The sequence below is a fragment of the Megalops cyprinoides genome, chromosome 7 (genome assembly GCF_013368585.1).
Source record: "Megalops cyprinoides isolate fMegCyp1 chromosome 7, fMegCyp1.pri, whole genome shotgun sequence".
In the NCBI taxonomy this organism is placed as follows: Eukaryota; Metazoa; Chordata; class Actinopteri; order Elopiformes; family Megalopidae; genus Megalops; species Megalops cyprinoides.
This window is the reverse complement of record NC_050589.1, coordinates 33,901,212-33,925,199: the sequence shown is the minus strand read 5'-3', so window position 1 is coordinate 33,925,199 and position 23,988 is coordinate 33,901,212. Positions and strand designations below refer to the sequence as shown.

The following is a 23,988-nucleotide window of genomic DNA, read 5'->3' as shown; positions in this document are numbered from 1 at the left end:
AAATGAACAGGGTCAAGTCAGCTTGGGTGTGGTGAGGGGAGGTGAAGATAACGGAGCATTAAAAAAAACTGCAGAAAAAAGTAGCACACCTCTCAAGGTGCTTGTCCGAGGTTCCTCCGGAGCTGGGCATCATTAAAGTCCGCATGCAAATTATATTCAGGGCCGGAAAGCAATTATCTGTCAGCAAGAGGTGAGGTGCGGCGTGGCAGGTCCTGACAGCTCTTCTTGTGCGAAGAAATCGAACTTGTGCCACCGTGCCCCAAGGAGAGCAATCAACACCCGCCCCGAGACGCCCCGCCGGGCTGCGGCGCGCTGTCAGACAGACCATCGGCTCCTCGCTCCCAGAATAACCCCTGTGCTGCTCAGACATTATTGCAAGGCTGGGTTTTGCAGCCTTTTGACCACTCCGTCACCCTTCACACCCCTCCCTCCCAGAAACACTACGCAGGCACTCGTGGTATCCCAAGGAAATTCCTCCAGTGGGCAGACCTGATTGTTAGCCTCAAAATCAAAAAGGTTCTGAGTCACTATGACATGCACTATGACAACACTGCTCAGGAGCCATGGACCTGTGCAGCATTTTTGGCCAAAGTAGCCCTCCAAACAGACTTTTTAGACCATTCCACACCTTATAGTAGCAGGTTAGTGTACCGTCCACAGACAGTTGCAACTGAGTACAGTAACACACATTCTGCTAATAAAACCAGGAATGGCAGAACACTGCTATGTTCTTCCATTTATAAAACGGATTCCACTATCCCACTAACAAGTTGGGCACTGTAACTTCTACATATACTCTAACAATTCAGAGTTCCATTCAGCAGTTTCCTCAAATTTCTCTACATAAAACTCAAAATTCCTCTTCCTGGTCTGGTCACTCCCACATACCAGTTGTTTGAGACCATAAAATCGACAATACCGAATTCTACACTTCCCATTACTATTTGTCCCTTAACCGTGGAAACAGTCTAGATTTTGATTCAGCCTGCAATTACTGTACGGTTGAAAGTCGTTGCAACAACGTCTGAATCATGTCTGGTAATGTAAACAAATGCAGAAATTTATCAGTACAAGCACATGTCCCTCAGCACACAATTCAGCCATCCAATCACAGAAGAAATTACTGCTTATATGAAACAAGCCTTGGCAGATAAATTAAATACTCATTATTCTACTACCATATGCAGTTCAGCTATTAAACATGAAGAAGGAATGGGAAAACGGTTCTCCACTCATTTGTGTAGGGTTTTGACCAGTGTAAGAGTCCTTGCTTTCTGTGGAATGTCCCATCAACATCTGCTCACTGTAAATGCAGCTGATACTTTCAAACAGCAACTAAATTATGTATGACAATGTCACACAGACATAGGTTCTTATGACCACCTTCGGTGACAATCGATAGATTTAAATTTCAAAGGCCTATCTATTACCTGCTTATCACACATCCTGAGCTTTGCAGCACTGGAGAGAAATGCAAATCAAAACCTCATGGGACAACAGCATGGAAGAAGGAAAAGTTACACACCAGATTTAAAAGCGTGTAAGTGTTTCTTTTCTTAATCTAGTAATTAAGCTTAAATCTGCAATCAAATGTAAAAAGATGTGAGAGGATTATGGTAGAATTAGCTAAGCTTTGACATATCTGTTGAATTCAAACAGAAAACCTTCAAAAGCACACAGAAGGAATGTGCTTGTGCATTGTGGCTTTTTCTCAAAGAGTTTTCTTTTTGGGTGACACTGAAAAGCACAATGGATTTTAGTGAGAAACCCAGGTGAAAAACACACAGAAACTCAGAGGCACTGAGCAAAGGCAACCAGGTACCTGCTTTCCACAGAAACACAGCCCATAGGACCAGGGCAGTTCTATTCACTCTACGCCGGTGAAGGTTGCCTCATTTTGTGTTCCGTTTTCGGGGGGGAGACGAGACACGTTCAACGAAAGCCATCTCAACTGAATCATTATGTATGCAAATAGCATCCAACTATCCCCACTCATTAGGTTGCCGGTGTTTCTGAGGGGGGATTTTCAGGGGATAAAACTCACTGTTCATGATAGCACGAGAGTGGTTTGTTTCCTAATTACTTGGAGTCTCATTTGTAGCTGCTGATAATTAATTAATCTGTACGAGAGCATTGTGTTCTCTTGAGCACCACTTTTGCCTCCATTGTGAGCCGCCCCTTTTTTAAAAGTCAAATCGCCTGGAATGAAAGCGGGGGATTAACAGTCGTGGATTTCGCCGCTATCAGTTTTATCGTGCCGCAAATCAAATGCCTTAGAGTAATCAGAATTCGACGGCAGAGACTTGGTATTGTTTCTAAAACAAAGGGTACACCACTACTGAGGGGAGGGAGCCACGAGCTGGCCCCCTGATATACGTGTGCGTGTATGTGTGTGTTAAATCTCTGTTAAAAGCCACATCCGCATGCACCGCCAGCCATCTGTTGCTGTGCGACTTGAAAGGCCCGGGAAGCCAGGGGAGCACCACTTCAGGACCCTTATCTACCAGGCCTTTTCTGCTCTTTCTTTCCCAGGTCTGAGGTTAATTAATTTCGCTCCACGGGCCAGAGAAGAGACAACAGAAGCCAATCTGTTCACCTTGGGTGGGCAGGAGCATATGAAAATAATTAGGCGGGGGGAGAGGCGTCCCGCCGGATTTACTCCGCCGGGGTGGAAATCTCCGGCGACCGCTGTCGTCTCCGCGTCTTTGTTTCGGGAAATCTCAGCACAAATGAGCAGACTACAGCTACCTATGCGAAAACAAAACTGACGACTGCCCTGGAAAATGCTGACTGCGTTGCCTTCATTGGGCGAGGAAGACCCCCTATATGAGACCTTTGGAAATGCTAGAGAAGCACATCAAAGACGCCTTTTGTGACATGCCTGTTTTATGAATTTAATTAAAAAAAAAAAAAACACTGTAAAACAGACTACTTTAAGCATACAGGGTGGGAGAGACACTTATCAATTTCAAAACAACAACTGGGTGTACAGTTAAGATTCTGGTTTGCACACGTGAGGGGAGGTGGCCAGAATTATCAAACTGTTGACTCAGCAAACTCTGCAAAGTGGCACCTACCTTCGTGCTCCTTGTCCGATACCCCCACCTTTCTCATTTTCTTGGGTGTCTTCATGAACAGAGGGAAGATGGTCCTCAGGCCCAGGATGTCCACGAACTTGTGGCAGTTGTCTGAGCCCTCTGGGCCAATCATGCCGTGGTCCAGGACCTTCAGGGCGCTCGTGCGGGACATCTTCTTCTCCCTGTAGGGCAGCAGACAGGTCACTGTCACAGAATGCATCTCTCAGTCAGCCAATCAGCTCTAACCATCAACCAATCAACTCTAACAATCAAATCAAATCTTGTGATCGATCTTTATTTTGTATAAAGCCTCAAAAATCAGATCATCATACAATGCTTAACAGCTGGAATTTTCTAGACGGATTGCAAAGAAAAGAAACCACCATTTAAAGCAAAGGGGGAAAATGAATTCTCTTGACCTATTTAAAGGTGATCGAGTTAAACTCCTTGAAAATAGAGGTCAGCAGACTGCAGACCCTTGGGTAGACCCCTGGCAGAACAGTAATGAATGGGTCCCCAACACTCAGAAGGGCATTACAGGACTTCACACAAGCAGCAAAATACATTAAATATCTAGGTATGGTTCTGCCTTTATTCCTTATTTCTCTAAGAATGACATATTACACAGAGAAACTTTATGTAATGCAAACAATTCATTTTAATTCCATTGTGAAGCTGAACAAACTCATTATCTGATAAGATGATGGCACTTGACAAACAGAATGATAAATGCTGGACACAGCCATGCGAACACACTTTCCCCCCCCGTAGGTGCCCTTGAAGCGAAAACCAGCCTTTCCTGACCAAATGACAAAAAAGTCTCAATTTCTCTACAATCTGCCTCTGACCTTTAAATGCTTGGAGCAGCCATGGCTTAAATTAATTTGGTCTCTCATTACATAAAACCGAAAAACCTCATACAGCCTATCGGGGCATCTGACAGAGAGGTCAGCGCAACAGAGGGCCTCCACCGCTTATGGCAGTTACAGTACTGCCAACCCTGTGATCCAAAAAAAAAAAAAAAAAGGATGTTGGTGTGTAAAAGTAATCAGCTCTTTTTGTTTGATGTACTGCCACATTTCTGGAAAATAATACAGACAGCTTGAAAGATGATTACAAAGCTCGACACAATCACACATTAACAATGAGCTCACCCAGAAAACTTGGGCTTTTAGAGAAAAACATTTACAAACTCCAGACTCCCCCGCCTGAAAGACTGGCATGTTAATGAATGCTATTAATAGGCATGAGCCGGCAGAGCAATCAGGCTGCACACCGGATCAGTGCTCTGCTAATGCAAAGGTGAGACCTGCTGATGTTCAGCAGCAAAGCACAGCTGTAAAATCTTTCAATCTACACAGTCACAAAAAGGAGCTGTAACAATGCTGTACAAAAAAACTACTATTGGTAATTTCCCAGTCCAGTCAATTAGCAATTAGCTTGGTGGTCCATGATTGATGTTACTAGCATGGATATCGTTTGCATGGGAATATAGTCGTGTGCAAAAACTGAGTCTTACTCATATGATCTAATAAAGTATATCTCTGACTGTTTGTAAGAATATGAATGATTCACAAGAGACTGATTCTGCAGGCTGTCTGGATCCAAACTAACATTTTGGTTTTTGAGGCCCAGTCACTTTACACATTACCAGAAATCATGTTTTTAATGTAAGCACCATGTATTTGTTCTGAAGAGTGTTACTACTGTTCCTCTGGTATTTACCACCTCCTTCTTAGACACAACCAATTATGATGAAGCTTCATTAGCCTTCCAACTTTTGCTTCAGGTCAAGATGCAGAGGTGGTTTCTTTTCAAATTTTGAGTACACAGTTTTCCTAAACAGTTTTTACTAAATAGCTACACTCATGTAAAGCAGTTCCACATTACTAAACATGACAGTCAGCAGAATGAATGCACTGTTAGGTGACATTATATTTATGAATATTTATATCTAATGTTACTATGATTATGTCAAGGCTTTGCAGTTCCCCTTAGAGTTTGTCATAAAGTTATAACATGAAGTTATAGCCATATACAATGATTCCACTGGAACACAAAAAGAAATCATGGGAAGTAAAATGTCAGATATGGAGCAGATGAGGCAATGCCTCCTGCTTCTTTGGTGAGCCCTTGTTGGGGGCCAAAGCCTATGCCCCCAAGCAAAAAATGTTTGTCCTGAGGGCATCTCAAGATAACGGCTCAGGGTTTGGTTTTTTATGACGATGTAAGAGCCGCACAGAGGAATCGACCACAAATGACTTCCAGACACTTGAGGGCGGCACTGCCATTTAAATCCCTCTCTGTGCCTATATTTGACAAATGTCACACTGTTGGAGACAGAAGAGAAGATGAGGCGATTCTCTGCTGTTCACAAGCTACTCATCTCTTGTATGCCCCTTGCGTGTTCAATCCTATTCATTCACATTGACTCAAAAAACAATTCAGCCTCACAAGCAAAACAAAAATTCATATACAGCATTTCACTGTTAAATGACCATGCATTCTTTGGCTGCAAGATACTGTAGGATAAGACACACACAATCTAAAATCACTCCGTTTCTAAAGCTAATGGGCAGCAGTATGTATAAAAATGTGTTTTGTTCATGTCTTTTTTGCCATTCAATGCTGAGGAGGAGCGAAGAAAAAAAAAAAAAAAAAACACACACGCCTGATAAAAAGAAATGAGAAAATAAAAGAAGACAATAAACTCAGATGCGGGGGCCATTGTGATGAAATGTGTCTTTAGAGTGCATGCTATCTTGGTTTTCCATATAGCCGCCTGACAGTTGGGAAATGTAGCTGTCGGTCACGGTGACATGTTTTCGTCCCGCTGATGAAAAATTACATGCTTTAACGCCGCTGCCGGAAAAATATTTCAGATGTAGCGCGAATAGAACAAGTGCTGTGGTGTCTGATGTGAAACAATATTGCTCCTGTAACCTGCCTGCAGTAACCCCCGCCAGGAAATCTAGGCTGTGGGGACAAGAAGTCACCTGCATGTCAAGTCAAAGCATCCGCTGTCAACCACAAAGTCAATGTCTAGACTATGGACACAGTGCTACCAACGCCAGTCTTTTTACCTGACAATAACACGAGAGAAACACCGCGAGAAAAATAAATAAAAAATTGAGAACATTTTAAAATCAAATCCATTAATATGCAAGGCCTACAATTTGCTCGGGATTGAGAGACAGGTCACACAGCAACTACCCCAGAAAAATCCTCTCCGGCAGGCGGTCATTCAGGCATATGACTGAGGCAGCATTTTGCATTCCTATAATTGGGTATTGATTTTAAGATCACACTGTCGGCAAGTGCGATTACCAGGATGTTAAGACAGAGATCTGGTATAATGAGAAGGTGTTTGATTGTGAAGTCAGTTTTCACACTTCACTTTAAGGTTGACCGGCTGTGTTCAGGTGATCGACCGGTCTGGCAGTTCCCCCAAAAATCCCGCCGATTTGGGGGAAAATCGAGTCTCTTCCTTGAAAGGAGAGCTGATCTGCCATTTCCAGAGAAGTGGCTGGAAGTGCAGTCCCTATGCAAGCTCCTTTCTGTCCCAGATTTCTCGCTGGGTGCACTTTGCAAACATCAGTCCGGCCTAGTTACAGCTAGGTGGTCAAAGTGCATTCTGCGTAAATACCATATAATACCTGTCAATGCTCTGCCACTGAATTTCACAATGAAACTGGCTTACAAAATGACCTTTCTCATACAATGTATTCCTTTAATGAGCAGAGTTAGCCTAGCCGCTGACAATCCTGAAATGAGCAACGCATTGTTACCCTGACAAACCCAACAGCCTCAACCAAAGAATGCAATTAACCCGTCTGCTTAAGTGTGGTTGTCTCATCACTTACGACATTTCTAAATAATTACCGCAGAAGTGAGTGTGTTTTGCAGGCAGGTAATCTGTGCGATATTAAGTGCTACTTCTACTGAAATGTAAGGCTTAAGTTACACAAATTTATGTAAACACTAAAGCTATCTGTTGCTGTTGTTATTACAGTGTGACAAGCTCATGCAACAGCACACATTTCCCATTCCAAATGGAAACTGGCGGGTGTGCAGCATTTGAGAACGTCCTTACTGACTGTCGCTTCTTTTTGAGTACATAATGACACACTGCAAAGTGATCTGTACTCAGTCACACTTTCAGGGAGAAAAATTAATAACCAATTATGCTATATTACACAATGTCATTTAAAGCAGGGCTCTCTAATGAATATTCATAAACACAGTATTTTTCTTTTTAGACAAACATATTCAATAACGTTCCAAGTAATCGATTTGTTACCACCTAGTCGAATATGTGAATAACCAAATATGCAGACCTACCCCAACTAGAAAGAGAGCGAACACAAATGTGATGTAGTAAGAAGAAAAGGCATCAAGTACAAAACTAAGCTAGAAGTAGTTTATCACAGTATAAAGCTCTGCTTTTTGTCATTCAACTCATGCTTGTACCAGTCCAGGCTTAAATTTTCTGTAAATGATGGGAAATTGCCAGTTAACAGAATCACTATCCTTGGGGCCTGCAAAATGTTACCTTCAGATCATAAAACGATTACATATCCTACACGTTAAGTGCAACTGACTTTCCCTGAAATGGAATATTTACAAAAGTATGTTTTGCAAAACCCTTGGACTCAGATATAGAATGATATGAGTAACACAACTGCAAAGTCCTCCAGTTTTAAGTCCTATGAATCAAAGAATCCCTGTACATGCCAACACAGCCTCCAAGAGCTGTTTCTTATAAAACAGAGAAAGTAGGAATGGTATCTGAGCATTTGGTTAACCAATTATTGCCTTTTAACTTAACAAAACATAACATATAACATTTTATTATTTCAGCCTGCTCAAGACAAAATCCAAGGATCAGTCCCTGGAAACACTTACCAAGTTTCTCCATTATGATTGACAGTAAGTAGGAGGTTTGGGCTCTGAAGTGGTGTTGTCAGAGGTTTTAGCCCTGATAAAGCAGGAGCTACTAGAAGGGGTACAGTACGGTCTTCTGTAGAATCATGCACCAGTGCCAATCAGCAGGTAAACCAACAGAATGGGGTAACCAAACACTTATTATCATTTGAAGATGGTTAACCAAGAATATAACTGTAATTTACATATTTCATAATTAAATCTTGGAATAAAAATTTCTATAAATACTTAAATGTACAAATGTCGGGTCTCCCTAACAAGGTTGATTTATGAATGATTGGCATGTCCAACCAGTCCATTATTGGGTATTATCATCTCATAGACTAACACCTGGAGCTTTTTACATGAATAAGACTGCCACTTCAAGTTGCCCAGCCAATTTGGTGTTGTGTGGGAGGCACCTATTTGTCCTCCAGCCCCCAAAAGCAGCCCATGCCTACCTGAGCATGAGATTCATGAGCTGGAGCCCCTCCCCCTTCAAGAAGCGATCCCGATTGGCTCCCAGCATCAGGCAGGAACACAGAGAATCAAACAGGTTCTCCATCATCTCCTGCTCTTCTGCTGTGGCGGGGTTGTGTCGCTTGAACACCTACAGTGAGCCGCAAAGATCAAAATTAACTACTGTTTGACCAGACAACTTCAAAAAAGAAAAAGTGACAAAAATCTATAATGTAAACAATACTGCATGTAATACTGCATGATTTGCATGCAGACACAAACACACATATGCGCAAGTAACCAATTTTAATTATGACTGTCCATGCTTCTGCCAAATGTTACAAAATAATAGCTCTAAATGAGTTTGGCCATGAAAAGATCCCATGAATTATACTTCTCCCTGAACACCACTTCATTGTGATATTTCATAAAGGTGACTGGAGCAAGGAATATAAAACTAAAAGAGGAATCTACTACCAAAAACTGGGTAAATTATGGTAAAGTAGCTTGAGGCAAAAAGAATAAAACAAGAAAATAAAGGCCTTTAAAATGCTAGATTTTGAAATGCATATTAATTCTGCAGAATGATATTACTGCTACATCTAGCATCTAGGTCTTCCTTGCTAAAATCAATTCTAATGAAGCCTCATTAGCTGCTGATTTTGCTTTCGGACAAGATTGAGTGGTTTATATTCAAATCTGAATTACATAGCTCTAAGCTCTACTGGAGAAATACATTGCAATATCTTTCTGTTCCACTGAAGTGGTTCTCAGAAATATGTGGGACTCTTTTGCAAAAACTACCATTTTCATGGTAGCACTTAACAGCTACAGCTGTGAGGACACCATTTGCTTTCAGTAGAATCCTGCCCTTTGTTTCCATGTAATGAGCCACAAGCTTGCAGTTTTAGTACTTTCAATTCAACACTGCAAAGTTATCTCATTTTTACTACATCGCTAGCCTCAGCCACGAAGTTAAGTGAAACCAGCTGCTCTGTGGCTACCAAAGCAGTTTTCCTACGGCGGCTTTCCTACGTAAGACTAACAGGAATGATGCGAGCTTGAAACTTCAATGATCAAAGACATGGGGAACTTCTCAAGGCTTGCTGAGATAAAATGGAGAGTTCAACAAAAACACAAGACAACAGACCCTTCAAAGGTGCAGAGCAAAACCATGGAAACAGCATGACAGAAGAAACTCATCTATAAACACTTTGAAAAGCTTTTAGGGGTTTCCAGCCTGCTCTTGCGCCTGCTGTTGAGAGGGGGCACACGCTGAGAGATTGTTTAAATGCAGTATTCTTGATTTCATTGAAATACACTTTACTTAATTCAGTTCCTAAGAATGAAAAAAATTCTAGTCATTGTTATGGAACGTGCTGATTTACACTGTACCAAAAACAGATGAAATTTTACGTTATGCCTTTTAACTGTTCTTCAGAGAATTGTCTTCCTTTTTGTCTACCTTACAGGAACTGTGATATTTTAATTTAAATCTTACTGGATGACCTAAACCTATGCAGAGTAACTGAGCTTACCCGCATTAGTGTACCCCAAACTGGACCTAATTGGACTTAATCTGAACCCATCAGTTCAAAGGCATGTTGTAATTGCTTTTGCTACAATTTTAATCATTTTTGCTGTAATATTAATTTTGCGACTCATGGTATCTATTTATATCAGCTGATAATTGGTTTCTTTGCAACTACTTTTGTAGTACTGAATTTTTACACGTCTTCAATGTTACAGGATTTGAAAATATAAAAAGATATGACACTAGCAACACAAGTCCCTTAAAACGGTGCTAAACACGATTCCCCCCCCCCCCCCCCCCAAACTCATTTCCATTCAAACATTACACAGCTCACAATCAAATTCAAGAACAAGCCCCTTCAAAAATGGCATTTGCTCACAAATGTTAGCTTAACATTCTGAAGACTTGCAGAAGCCTCTATAAGCCTTATGCTGCTATAATACAGGCCACATAAGCTCAACAAGCAAGCGAGCCCTGCTAAGACGACGAAAATCAGTTGAGGTGAGATTATTTGAACTAATGAGCTATTTAAAGCTGCCATCAGTATTGTTTGTGACTTAAAATCCTTTTTACGTATTATGAATACAAGAATACAAATACAGAAACAAATCAACAAAAACAGGTAGAATGAGGAGAAAAGAAATTAAACCACCAAACAAATTTGATAAGCAATCCAGATATATATACACGTTTAAAAAAAAAAAAAAAACCCATCAAATGAGTGCATGTGCGACTATTGTGAGAACTGTGGACCACCCTGAGTAGCTCAGACGGGTATTCAGAGCATCATGGAGCGTCCTCCCTTGTCAGTGAAAGCCTGTGGAGCGACTGGGATGAAACACTGCGACCTCTGCATAATGAGCGCTCCCCCATCGACAGCGCTGGGCGACAGGGCCGAGCACGCTCTCCAAAGCCCCCGTGCTCCTTATCGCAGCTTTCCACACCACCGATCCCAGTTCAGCTGAAGGATTGCGTGCCACGCTACTGATCCCAGCACAGCTTTGAGTTTTCATGGTGTAACATCAACCTTGCCATAGCAGTGAGCTTTTATACCCCTCTACAGACCCCAGCAGAGCTATGATATGTTTTATATACATTACAGACTGAGAGATATATAGATAGAGCGAGGGTGTGTGTGAGTGAGAGAGAGAGAGAGAGAGAGAGAGAGAGAAAGCACAAAGACAGCATAGGAGAAAATGTCCAGTTCCTTACAGAGAGCTGCTGCAGTAACACATCAATGCCATCCAGTTCCCCCAAGAGCTCCCTGGTGCCTGCGAGGAGAGAGGGAGAGAAGGAGAGAGAGAGAAAGTGAGGGCAGCTATTGGAATAGGGAGTGTAAACATTGACAAACCCTGAGAAAAAGAGGAGGGATCGATGGAAGCGTGAGAAGGGTGTTGCACGGCAACCGGGCTCCCTCGGGGTGGGGAGTGGAGGACTGTGACAGGGAAAAAAGTTAGATATATTTGTATGTATATATACAAATATACATGCACACACCCATATAGATATGCACACACACACATGTGTATATAGATATACACTGTATATGTATCTTTTGTCTGTCTGTCCATGTATATTAAACACAACCCCAACCAGACAAGTGTCAATGTTGCTACCTGCGTTAACGTGTCTAGAAAACAAAAAAAAAATAAACAAAATAAAACACAGTAACAGGAGTCGCTCCCCTTATACGAACTACTGGCTCAGAAGCGAGCAGCGGCAGATATAAGCACGAATTCGCGCTTCGATCGCGCCCGTCGGCCCGGAAGTCGCTCCCTCTGTGGCCACAATTGCGGGGTGAAAAATGAACTGCGGCCGTCGCCCCGGCAATATTTATACTTCAAGGGCGTGCTTAATGGGTCGCTATTGAAATGTGTGGCATGCGAAATGCATTAGCTTTGCCAATTAGGGGCCGGTGGTGGCTGGGGAGAAGGGGATGCTTAACAGGCTGGCAAGCGGCACCATCTATACAGCAGTCACCTTGGGCGGCTCTCGCTCGGCGAGGACGGCCCGCTACACAACGCCGCCGCCACTGCCGCTGGCGCGGGCTACCCGCAATGCACGTACGATTTCGAGCAGACATATTTATTTTTTCATGACGTAATAAAATGAGACTCGTGTTTGCTTACCGTCATTGTTTTGCAGCAGGATGGCCAGGATTTCACTGCAGTAGAGCTTGTTGGCATCGAATGGCATTTTCGCCTGTGTTAGGAAATAAAGAACAAAACTGGATTAACAGGTAATGAATTCAAGACTTCTGTTTTTATGTTGGAGTTATACTTAATGACATCTCAGTAGAGCTAAAACAATGATGACACACAGTCTGCTACTGTTCCTGTTATTCATATCAACCTCACCTTTTACCAGTAGAACTCACATGATAAATTATTTATAAAATTGTCATAGTATGATCATCTCATTTATTTTTTCAGGATTACCCCCAACTATGTGCCGAAAAGGTAAGGATAAATGTTTGTTACACTAACAGTTTGTCAATTGGCTACGTAAATTGAGACTGGAAGAAAAAAGACCAAAACACCTAACAAGAATCTTTGCAGGTCCACAGATGGTCCCAAGCACACTCCACTTAAAATCTGTCATTTTCCATGGCTTTTCAGAGACTTTCAATTATCATTAGAACTGTTGCAATATTCCAAATACTGCAACACTGGGTCTGAAGATGGAACTGCCGTGGCAACTCCTTTTTGAGGCACATCATTTTCAAAATAAATATTTTATGCAAGCAAACACTTGCGAATGCTCTCTGCAGCAGATACAAGCCAGTAATGACTTTTGGCAGTGGGCATACTATACAAGCCAACAGCCAAGCCAATTTGTTATCAGCACACAGACATTGCTTGACTCGATAGCATATCACATCCGGCTAGCAAGTCAGCAAACAGACTTCGAGACATATTTCGGCATCTGAAAAATAAAACTGACCAGCTTTATTTTTTCAGATTCAGTCTATGTTTTATGGCTGTTGAAGTAATGGGCAGGTAGGGTATTCGACCTTTTACCACAACTCTCAAGCTGGGAAGAGCTTTCAAGGATTTCAAAGGACAGTGGTTACCATGGAAGTCTCACCTTGATTCTCTTCAGCAGCCACTGCATTAGGCCCTGCTGGGCGGCCTCAGTGCACAGGTCAGGTCGAAACTCTGCCATGTTCTCGATGATGGCTGCGAAGGGGGGGAGAAGGCAATGACTCACACAATCCTTGCATAAACTGCTAATGGAGACCGTGAGGTTGGGGTGGGGTGGGGCGAAACAGCTACGTAGTTAAAGATAACAATCTCCAAGACTTGTGGAGGATGAGGGTAAAGGGCCATCTCAATGAGAACGCTCAGAGGGCGCTTTTCATTCGATGTCAACCAACGGACGCATAAATCTGTCAAGGGGACCCTCGGAGCCTCCATGCAGGGGAATCGCACGGGGTCAGGAGGGAGAGGAGGTGAAAAGGGAGGCAATACTGCCGCCATTAAATACAGTTTCATAAAACCCTGAGAGAGGCCTGTCTCACCCGGCGGAAAAGGCAGTAAAGTGGGACAAAAGAAACGAAGCCGGCACCTTTATAACCTCTCGGAAGCACACGTCCGCAGCAGAGCCGAAAGCACAGAAATGTCCTCTGTGCCACTTCTAAGGTGACAAGTACCCGCCCTGTCCATGTGCCAGTCTTAGGACCCGCATTGCGGGGCCGTAAAAAGGGGTAGCGTACACGCTCTTACAGCCCAGGGGAAGGGGTGGTCACATTCTGTACTCCGTAAGAGCTCGAATAAAAAGAAGAACAAAGTGAAAGGGAAAAAAAAAGAAGGAGAGAGAAAGAAGGCGGCATGAAAGAGAGCTTCTGATGGCACGATGCAGGAAGCTCAGGTGTCAGGTTTCCGTGGATTAACATTACAAAGCTGTCCCAGACACTTGATATCTCCATCAGACAGCAGACAAGAGGGAGAGGCCCAGAGGAGATAGGATTGCCAGCTGCCAGGCTGAGGAGGCCTTTATCGCCGATTATAGTCGAGCAGACACACTCCTGGAGGACGTGGGCTTTCAGAGCAGGCAGAATGGTCCGGATGCACGAAGACACAAGAGCCGTTCTGGGAAGGGCTGTCACCGTGGACACCATCACTACAATATCTGAGCGAATTAAAATTCGGTAACGCGGAGAAATATTAAAATGAATAAACGACAACGTAGCCGACGAGCAAGAAATTTTCTCAGTGGTTTCATAGACACACGAGTAGTTGGCAGGGAGCATACAGCCCCTGCTCAGATGTACCATCTCTGTAAAACTTCAGAGCACGTTTCTGAATTTACATTTTTTAGACATGAAATTTTGAAACGAGGTGTGACAAAAAACTCTGCCTCAACTAAACTTCAGTCCTGAGTGGTCGCAACCAAGCATGACTCATTCTAGACAACGATGAGTTGGGTGTCTAGTGTTCAGCTTTTATAATCACTACACTAATGTGCAGATACTACCCATAATAATTCATTTGTCTGAGGAACACTGTGTGAAAATGTGGGAGAAACCTTTGCCTTGCTTTGCTTTTTTCTGTAAGGAGAAACATACATAAACCAACAAATTTTCACAAAAGATTACCTTCCTTGTAGGAGATCTCCATCGAGATGTAAACATGGGCCAAATGCACATCAGTATTCTGCGAAGAGCTCGATCGAGCCTAATTAATAAAGTCAATTAACAATTGATAAACTCCGTGTACATCGGGTCCCTAGGAGCAAGTAAGAGAACACTGAGGCCCAGATTCAACCGTACTGCAATGCGGCCTGTCTGAATAAGTTTGAATAAGCAATTTATCCAAGTGTGATATGGGAAATGAACAGCAGCTATGCCAGCTGAAGGTCCTTCCTCAAACAATGCGCTCTGTGCTCAGAATATGGGCCTGCTGCAGGGGAACTACAGAGCTGTCGCTGCCCGACACAAGGAGGGCTGCTGGGAGCAAGCGGATACAGTGGGTCGCGGTGCTGGGGGGGGGGGGGCGTATAGATGCGTGTGGCCGCGGCGCTGTTAGGCTCTCACCCAGCGTGTTGTAGACGCCGTCTGCCTCCTCCTTCACCTGCTCGTCCAGCCGCTCCATGTTCTGCACCAGCAGGGCCACCACTTGTCCTTCCAGCTACGGGGAAAACAGAGAGGACACTGCGCGTCACGGCTCTGTGCTTAATCTACCACCGCCCCCCCGGTGTGCACCCACAAAGGAATGCTGGGAGATTTGCAAGCATATGCCATATGCTGCTGAGACTAACCGAAACTCCATCTCCTACTGATGCCGAAGAGAGAAATCTCAGGGAGCATACTCCCAAATGAAAACGATATACTGTATATTGTAATATATTAAATATGTTGTTGAGAATATATTGCAAGTACATTTCAAATTCATTAATGCACAGCAGCAGTATATTACAATATACCAAAACAGCAATGTTACCCATTTGTCAATATATTATTTTTTTGTGTGTGCTCCTCAACCCAAACCTTGTTGAGGGAGAGTGCCAGCATTTGCCCTGCTTCCTCCATTGCTGCAAAGGAGTGCCTGCTTACATTTTCTGAGAGACCCATTCCTTGAACTTGAAATGACAGTAAAGATGTTTATTATGCTGCAGCGACTGCTCATTGCATTTGCTATTAGGATGAGAACTTATTGCTCAGAGCCAGACTTACTTCATAGCTTTGTGCTGCCAGTCATCACCATAATGAGTGAAAAACACAGAGGCCAGGTTACGGACTTCAACTGCCATATATCTGGATTTACCATCTATATTCCATTGATCATTTATGTGCATGGCGAAAGCTGTTTTATAGGCAGTTATCGCCCCGGCAGTTGAAGCAGACAACAGCGGTGCCAGAAACACTTGCTGGCGGGCCATGTGCGTGCTAGTTTTCGTCCCGCCGATTCAAACGCCACATTTGATCCGGTCAGTCACACACAGCACATTGACGCCCGTCTGTTTCCCAAAAGACACTGGGGTACAATGCTCTGTGCATGCAGGACACGAGTAGAAACTTCACCTGTGATGTATTGCTAGCGTGACACAGCCTGGACAATGGCTGTTAAAATTGTGGGCAGTGCCACATATTGATTACAGGTGCCTTAAAACTTCACTGACCGCTCAGCGCAGGAATGGCTCTGACTGCCTGCCATCACAGCATGCAGTGCTCTTCAAATGCTTTCGGCATTCCTCAGATCACTGCCTGAGTCATTATGTAATTAAGAGCAGAGGTTGGAGGGCTAAAAAAACGGGGTGTACACGGGCCACACGGAATTGACTGCGACACGCCTGACTTAAAGTCATTAACAATTTTTCGCCTCCAACAGCCAAGCTGAGGTACAGACCAGCCCGTGCTCAAACGCCCGCTGCATGAAATAAGTTGAAGAAATTAACGCCCTGACATCTGTATGTGTTCGGCAGTGAACGCATTATTACAACAGACACATTTCCAATCTTAGTTTCTTCAACACGTTTTTTTGGTCACACTCTCTATTACCACTTCACATGGTTTTCATGTAGCACATAAAGACCTATATCTTCATGAGCATGACACTGCTACTTTACGAAGCATTTTAACTTTAGCTTTAACAGAGCTGGCACAAAGTGATATACAGTAGCTGGAACATATCATGTACCAGATGAAACGATGCACTTGGTAAAATGCAGCAGGGATTGTCGGGACCAAGATAAGATTATGCTGAAAAATTGACCACAGCGAATGCAACACAGCACAGAATGTCAGTTTCCTGGTACATCACTCAGGGTTTTTGCCCTAATGAACAAGCTTTAGTGCTCTACTCATGTGTGAGCATGACCACTCACAACCACACCCCATTTCCCAGACCTTTGGCACTGCGTGTGATATTGCACCCCCCCCCAAAAAAGTGAGCCAAGTCATGAAACACCTTATTGCCTGTTTACTTCTCAACTTAACTTTCCTGCTGCAAATATGTACATACTTGGTGGAAGATTGCTAGAACATGTCACAGATGCCCTTGGTTATGTTTTAAAACATGCTTAAAATATTGTTTCCTTTTTAAGGTACGTGAGGCTTGGGTCATCAGGTATTCAAGAGAAACTGCAGCAGGATTTGCTCTTCTGAGGTAAAAGGAGGACATCAGAATTACAAAGCACTTCTGCTTATCAGCCTGTAATAACACAGGACTGATAATCGAAAAGCTAAAGTTTGACTGACTCTACATCATAAGAGCATATTTTACAGGACTAATTTCCCACTCCTCTTAGGGAGCACTTTGTTGAGGATCAGGCAGGTCCTGTTACATCACAGATCAAATTATGGAGGGAAATGTCATTTGAAGCTTCACTCATATTCTGCAGGGCGAACTCTGATTTGGCACGGGAAAAGTGCTCGTTGGGAAAAACTACAGCCGCCTCTTATTGGAAACTGTGACCTTGGCTTTTAGCTGCTAGGGCCAGGTAATTCAACGCAAAGCAAGGAGGAGCTGCTTCATCCTTATGCACGTAGACATGTTCACTGCTGTCATTTCAGTTCTTGTAGCTTTAAGCTTCCCGTCTGAAGCCTTTCAGCTCGATATCAGCTTGAATGCCCAATTATAAACTTAAAGTCTTAACAAAAAGAAAAAAAACAAATAAAAAAAGAAATCAACAAAAATAAAGGCCTAACAACAAGGTAGAGGACAAAAAGCACACAAGGGTTCTGGAATATAAAGAAATATGTGGGGGAGATGGTGTTGACGGCACCGCAGCTGTTGACTGGAGATGGTGTCCAGCTCGCCCAAATTAAACCGTTGGCACCGGTGAAAAAGAAAAGAGTCACCGGACACCTGTGCCAAACAAAGAGCGGAGGCTCCAACGGGCTCAGTCAGGTCGCGGACAGGCCAAAAAGCAAGCACATGCTGGAGCAAGCAAACTCATTCTGTCGCCACATTAACCAGGTGTTCCGTTCACCCTCCACACAGCTACACACTGGGGTCAATTCAATTTCACACTGGAAATGAACTGATATTTATTCACTGTCTGAAAATCAAAGAATGGATTTATTCATTTAAATTCATTTATTAATTATCAATTAATAATTAGACAATTCATTAAATATTTGATGAAAGTATTATTGACAAATCCTCACAGAAAATGATTTTCACCTCATCAGCTGAACCTGAGTTGATTCCCTGAACTGAACTGAAATGGAATCGAACTTTAATATCTAACAGAATGGAATCTGGCAAGATGTTTAATCTGGCTTGCTTCAGATTATGTTCAGTGCTAGAGGTGGATGATGTGCAAAGAACTACAAGATGCAAGTCATCGTTAATACGGGTGCCTGCTGCACAAATAAACATGACTAACCTACTTGGAGACGGCACCTGACACGCACGATTGAAAAGCGGAAAAGGCCCCGAGCCTTGCAGCAATTAAAATTCAAGCCCAGAGAAGGGCTGCGCCACGGAGCGTGGCACCGCATGTAATGCGGGGCCCAAGGCGGCCGGATTTAAGATGAGGAGACACACTTCTGCCACACCGCGAATGCGTTGCAATTCGAAATCAGGATTTCAGACCACGCGGAGAGGCATCAGTCGGACAGCGCCGCTCCGATCTGAATACTAACCATTCTTGTCTTTAATGCGTTGGGAGCAGATAAGATTGATTGTCTTCGCCGGAACAGCTTGCAACACTCTGTTTATGAATGTGATTTATATGATAATGGTACATATTTTTGGATGGGTCTGGGGTATCTCTAGGCGCCCGGGTGTTGCGGGAATTAATTAAGAGTGGAAAGGAAGGAAATGTCTGGCTCTTTCATTCTCTTGACAAGAGAAATCAAAAGTTAATTACCCTCTAACGCGAAGTTGCTGATGGATCAATTGCAAAAGTGACCGATGGCCATCTAAAACGCCTTCTGTGGAAATTTAGCATAACAATATAACACAACAACAAAGGACAGAATGCTTAATCCCTCTTTGAGAGCTTGTGTGCCTCCAAAAGCAGCACACCCCACATATCATTCCCAACTGTCCTCACGCCATATACTGGCCATCCTACTGAAAATGCACTGCCAATTTAAAACAGGTTTTAAAGGTTTTAATATTTAAAACCACATCATTACACAGTCAAAACCCAGGGAAAGCATCTGCTTGGCACATATCAGCCTTTTAAGGGCCTGGCTTGACATGTGCTTGGTACAGCTGACCAAGAACTGTCCCAGGGGTACGTTTTCACTCACTTACTGATGTTTGAGTTCAAGCTCTGATTACATATGTGTGTTAATTCATAATAATAAAGTAACACGCTTGTACGCGGCAAACAGGGCTGCTTCGGGTTCATTTTGGCACGCAGATGGAGAGGGCTCCCCCCTGATAATTGATCCGGGGCAGTCTGAGGTGCGTGTTAGCCGACGCCAGAACTCACCAGGGCGTCGATGAGAACTTCTGCGCCTTCCTCGCTCTCGTGAAGCGTGTCAATATCTGTCAGCTCCTGCAGCAGGTCCACCACTGCGATGGCGATATGTGAGAGCGGCTAAGGATGCTAACAGCTACACGCAGTATCAATGGACAAGCACAGCCTCCTCATCAGCTAAAAAAAAAGAAGCAGGCTGCAAACATCTGCCTATTAGACAAAGCCCCACACATTTGTAGTAAACGAGTCTCAATATCCGTAGTCTGCAATAATTATGCCTAAATTCACACACTTAAAATCACTGTGCTTTGCATATTATCAGGTTGGCTGACACAGGTGTTTCACAGGTCATACACTGTATGCCATCCATCATGTATAGCTGGATTCACTAATAGGTGACACCTATTTAAAGACACGGCTGTATCTTTGCATCTTTATATGCACCTTTATATACCCAATCTAACCAGCTCAGTTTTCGGAGGCACCATCTTTCAGCTATTGCCTGTCTGAACAAGTATTTGACAGATACCAGCAAAACCAGGCGAGTTACTGTCCTATTCACATGACTTCAATGAAACAAGTGAGAGTGGGGGCAAAGCAAAAGGCAGCCAACATTACAGCCCTCTATGGCTAAGGCAGCCTATCCTTGATCGACCTACAGGGGTCCTCAAGAAAAAGGATATCTGTGTTCTCGTGGCTGAGCAACCCCAGCAGCGAGTGGACGGCATTCAGCTCCACCAGCAGGTGATAGAGGTCGGGCATTGTGGCGATTACGTGCATCTCCTGTATGATGTCGTTCAGGTCCAGCTCCGTCTCCATGAACCTTGACAGATATAGAGTTTTGTTGAGAGAGGGGAAAAAAAAACAGACGACAAGAAAAAACTGCCACCTGCTGGTCCACCAACATCAAATTCTGGGTTTTCTGAGGACGTCTACCATCCAAGTACAATCCCGCTGAGCTTTAGCTCTCAGGCACAAGACAGCTTCAGGATATTATGGCTACTGGCACACCAGGTGTGCTGAAAGATATCAAGGTATTTTTCTAGTGCGGTATGTTACACGAATTCTGCAACAGCTTTCACAGAAATTCTGCAATTCTGCAAAAAATAAAATCTGCAGTATTAGGTTGTTCATCCAATTTTTTGGCCTAGTCAATGACAGGGCAGGGCGAATTTCAAGTCTCATTAACTCACTTCTCTGGATTGTCTGGGAACTTAATCCTCAGCTCCTGGTTCTTGTACGACCTTTTCTCGAAGGTCAGAATCATTTTCTTCACAGAGCTCTCATCCAGCGGTTCAGCCTGTGTAATTAACAAAAGCACAGTGCCCTTTGTGGAAGTGGTAGCTGTCACTTTAACAGAACACACAGACCGAACTGTCTCTCTGGCTATTAACACAATATATCAACGAGACCGTTGTCACACGATGAAAACAAGCGGTGATTCTTCGAATCCTCCATTTTCAGTGCGCGATGAGTGACTCTGTTTCCACTGACACAGAAACACAGCAGAACTGACACTGGGTCACATTTCAAGAACAGAACAACTAAAACACAGCTGATGCCTGTTACATCTCTCGAAGATAACTGTGATGAGAAATGTAAATGTAAAGTGTGTTACAAGAATCCAAACTGTCATAGATTACCCCCTGTAAGATTAAGCTCTGGGGTCTACCTGCATCTTCTAAAAGTGAATGAAACAACCATATGCTCTAATGGCGCTATGATAGCAGCAATGTGAAAGCCATGATCATATACCTCTATAAATAATGGCTGCAGAGAACATTACAGCTCAGGATAAAGGGGTAACACTGCAAACTCCAATTACCTGAATGCTCCAGTGTGTATGGATGATTATACAGTAACAAAGGGCACAAAGTAACAATAACACAGAAGGGGAATGGGAGCAAGGCTGCAAAGTGCTGCCAAAAATATGCAAAACACAAAACATTCATTTATACTCTTGATTACCCCATGCCTGAATATCTACCTGTAGTTTCCTATGATCAGATGAGCATTCTGTTTTGCACCGATAATGGGGGCTTTGTTTTACCCACCTCTTGGTCTTCGTCATGGTCCATAAGCTTATCCAGAACCTTTTTCTTGTCCGCGCCGGTGTCCTCACTGTCCTCATCACCCTCCTGGTGTCGGACATGCTCACGGCCAGATGAAGGCTTCTGCTTGGCCCTCGGGTCCTCATCCCCTTCCTCTTCTCGAGGTCGTTTGGCCCCTCTGTCCGGCTGGCACAGGTAAGGCAAGTCACTCGATTCAGAAGTTACAACAGTATCAAGCTTACTGTTGTATCAAAGAGATTCTACAACAAGACGAGATATAAGGCTCCACTGTTTCTGTCCTCTGTGCGTCCTTGTCTTGTTCTGAATAGGAGCAGATGGTTCCAGTGCTATGTCTTGTTATGCTACTAGTCGTTGCTCTGTTTTAGACCATGCTCATAGAGAGTCAGAACACTTAGTATCAACAACTGTAGAAACAACCTAGTGTTACATTGTGGAATACAGGGAGATGACTATCTGGTCAACATATAGAATATCTGTGGCAATATCTCACAGTTGCCCCAATAAGGTACATGTCGTATTTAAAAAAAATTTAAAAGTAAATATTTACATAGGATAGTCTGAAGACGTCATTTTGCCACAGCAGAGTGCATTCCTGTGACGAAAACACACTTGCACTTACTTATACTTACTGTATAACGCCGTAAATACTCTGTTTGCAAACAGCGAACGACAACAAAACTATCAGCAACATTATACAGGTCACTTTCGATACTACCCAAATCAAGACGCCTTACGTAACAGTCCATTTCATACCACCTTTGTGGTATGAAACCTAACAAGAAATGATTAGGCATACAATTCATAAACAGAGAACCAGGCCATACTGAACTTACAAAATACGATTCATTTTGCCAGCCGATTAGCTAGCTATTAGCTACAAATCATCAGCAGGACAGCTGGCTATCGCTAGCTGCAACTATTCATTGCGTTCCGTTGCAGTTCCAAGGGGGAACCGTCTCGCTTGAAATGCAAGGTTAGCTAGCCACTTAGCTACATTTCTTGATAAAGCTAAAAAATAAAATAAGGCGTGCGATAAGGGGTGAATCGTTTGGTGGGGAAGAGACATTAGCCAGCTAGTCGTCACGGTTTATCGTCCGTGTTTCTGTTAGCAACTGCAGCCCTGTGCCTACAGGCCTCGTTATCTTACAGTTAGCTACCTAGGGTCTAGAGCAGAATACCAGAGAATGAGACCTAATCTGAGATTTTGTAAAACACGTAGTAAAACGTTGCTGATTACCTGATATCTCAAAAGCTCCCCAACATCCATGACAACCGAAGCGCTAATGTATAAACAGCCAGCTATTCGAACTTTAAAATTACTAACTAACCGGCTCCCGCCTACAAATTGAATCGACAATTAGCCACACTGCTGCCGTAAAGCGTAACGTTGTCGTAATTTACTCAGCTCGAAAAAGCGGTTTGTGCTCTCGTTGTTGGATTCGACATTACTGTTCCTTGATGATGTTGTAGGGATTTGTTCAATCAATGAACATCTGTGGTCGAGTTTTTATTGTAGTCTGAAATGAATCTGTGCTTCACCACACCAGCACGGTATTTTTTCTTTTTCTTTTTTTTTTTTGCAAGTGTCATTCTCCAAGCTGTCACAAATTCTCAAACACTAATACCTGTTAATGTCGTCAGTCAGCTGAACTAATCATCTTGAGTGATTTAACAGAACAGCTAATTTCAAGTCTTTTTTACTCTAAGTAAATATTGTCACTGCTCCACACTGCTCCCAAAAATGTATTTCAGTGTGGTGCTTTTATATATCTCAGGTGAAATTGATTTAAACCCATTTAAGTACTGTATGTCCATTGTCAATGTGCTGATTGATTTCCCTACCCAGAATACAGGTTGTAAGTTACCAAATATGATTAGAAGCAATAAGAGTAATTTTGAATTGAGTGATGGGAGCAAAAGCTTTGTTTGTTTTTCATGTTTTCCCCTATTTTATACAGTTCCCCTAAGCCTCTGAGCAGGAATCTGGAGGGTTCCATTCAAATCTTTAGAGCAGTGCTTCCAACCAAACTGTTTGGCTGTTGACCAGCTAAGGACTTATGTCAGCATGTGATTCAAATAAAAAAGAATAGAAATAAGTGTATTTTGTGAAATAGTATATCTTGTGAACATTATGGCCAATACATACACCAAAGTATACTGATGATGACAGAACTTCAAAAAATTAGCACTGTGTGCAATGTATGCATATACTAATATGAACAGTTATAGCTCAGGTAAACGCACAACCCAAGAATGACTCTTCACAGTCAAAGGAAAATGTTTTCCCTGTCTGTGTACAGTAAATGCCACTGTAACAGTGGAACAGTTGTTATAGCTGCACTGTGGTATGTGCTATAGAAAAATGAGAGAAATAGCACATCCTCTCGTGAGCTAAGATGCAGCCGGAAATGCCACAGTGCCATTAATAAGTAAGATGAATCAGAGCTGAGTTTCACAAAGAACATATACACACATCTTGCCATATGTGGGTCTGAGGTTTTCTGTATGCTGGCTTTGCTATACCGCCAGCCTCAGGTGATTTTGA

General features: G+C 43.1%; 1 protein-coding gene across 1 annotated transcript in view; it reads right to left on the bottom strand.

Annotated features, from left to right (window-relative positions):
• The window catches only part of ctnnbl1 (catenin, beta like 1), a 45,286-nt gene extending 22,478 nt beyond the window's left edge, over window positions 1–22,808 (bottom strand). Inside the window, exons 1-11 of the mRNA XM_036533733.1 lie at window positions 22,681–22,808; window positions 21,426–21,608; window positions 20,565–20,671; window positions 20,055–20,194; window positions 19,384–19,481; window positions 15,029–15,122; window positions 13,081–13,172; window positions 12,123–12,195; window positions 11,206–11,264; window positions 8,462–8,610; window positions 3,078–3,259 (exon numbers count right to left, since the gene is read on the bottom strand). Coding sequence (XP_036389626.1) covers window positions 3,078–3,259; window positions 8,462–8,610; window positions 11,206–11,264; window positions 12,123–12,195; window positions 13,081–13,172; window positions 15,029–15,122; window positions 19,384–19,481; window positions 20,055–20,194; window positions 20,565–20,671; window positions 21,426–21,608; window positions 22,681–22,710 — 1,207 coding nt within the window. The 5' untranslated portion in view covers window positions 22,711–22,808. The remainder of the gene's footprint in view (window positions 1–3,077; window positions 3,260–8,461; window positions 8,611–11,205; window positions 11,265–12,122; window positions 12,196–13,080; window positions 13,173–15,028; window positions 15,123–19,383; window positions 19,482–20,054; window positions 20,195–20,564; window positions 20,672–21,425; window positions 21,609–22,680) is intronic.
• Between the last annotated feature and the right edge of the window lie 1,180 nt (window positions 22,809–23,988).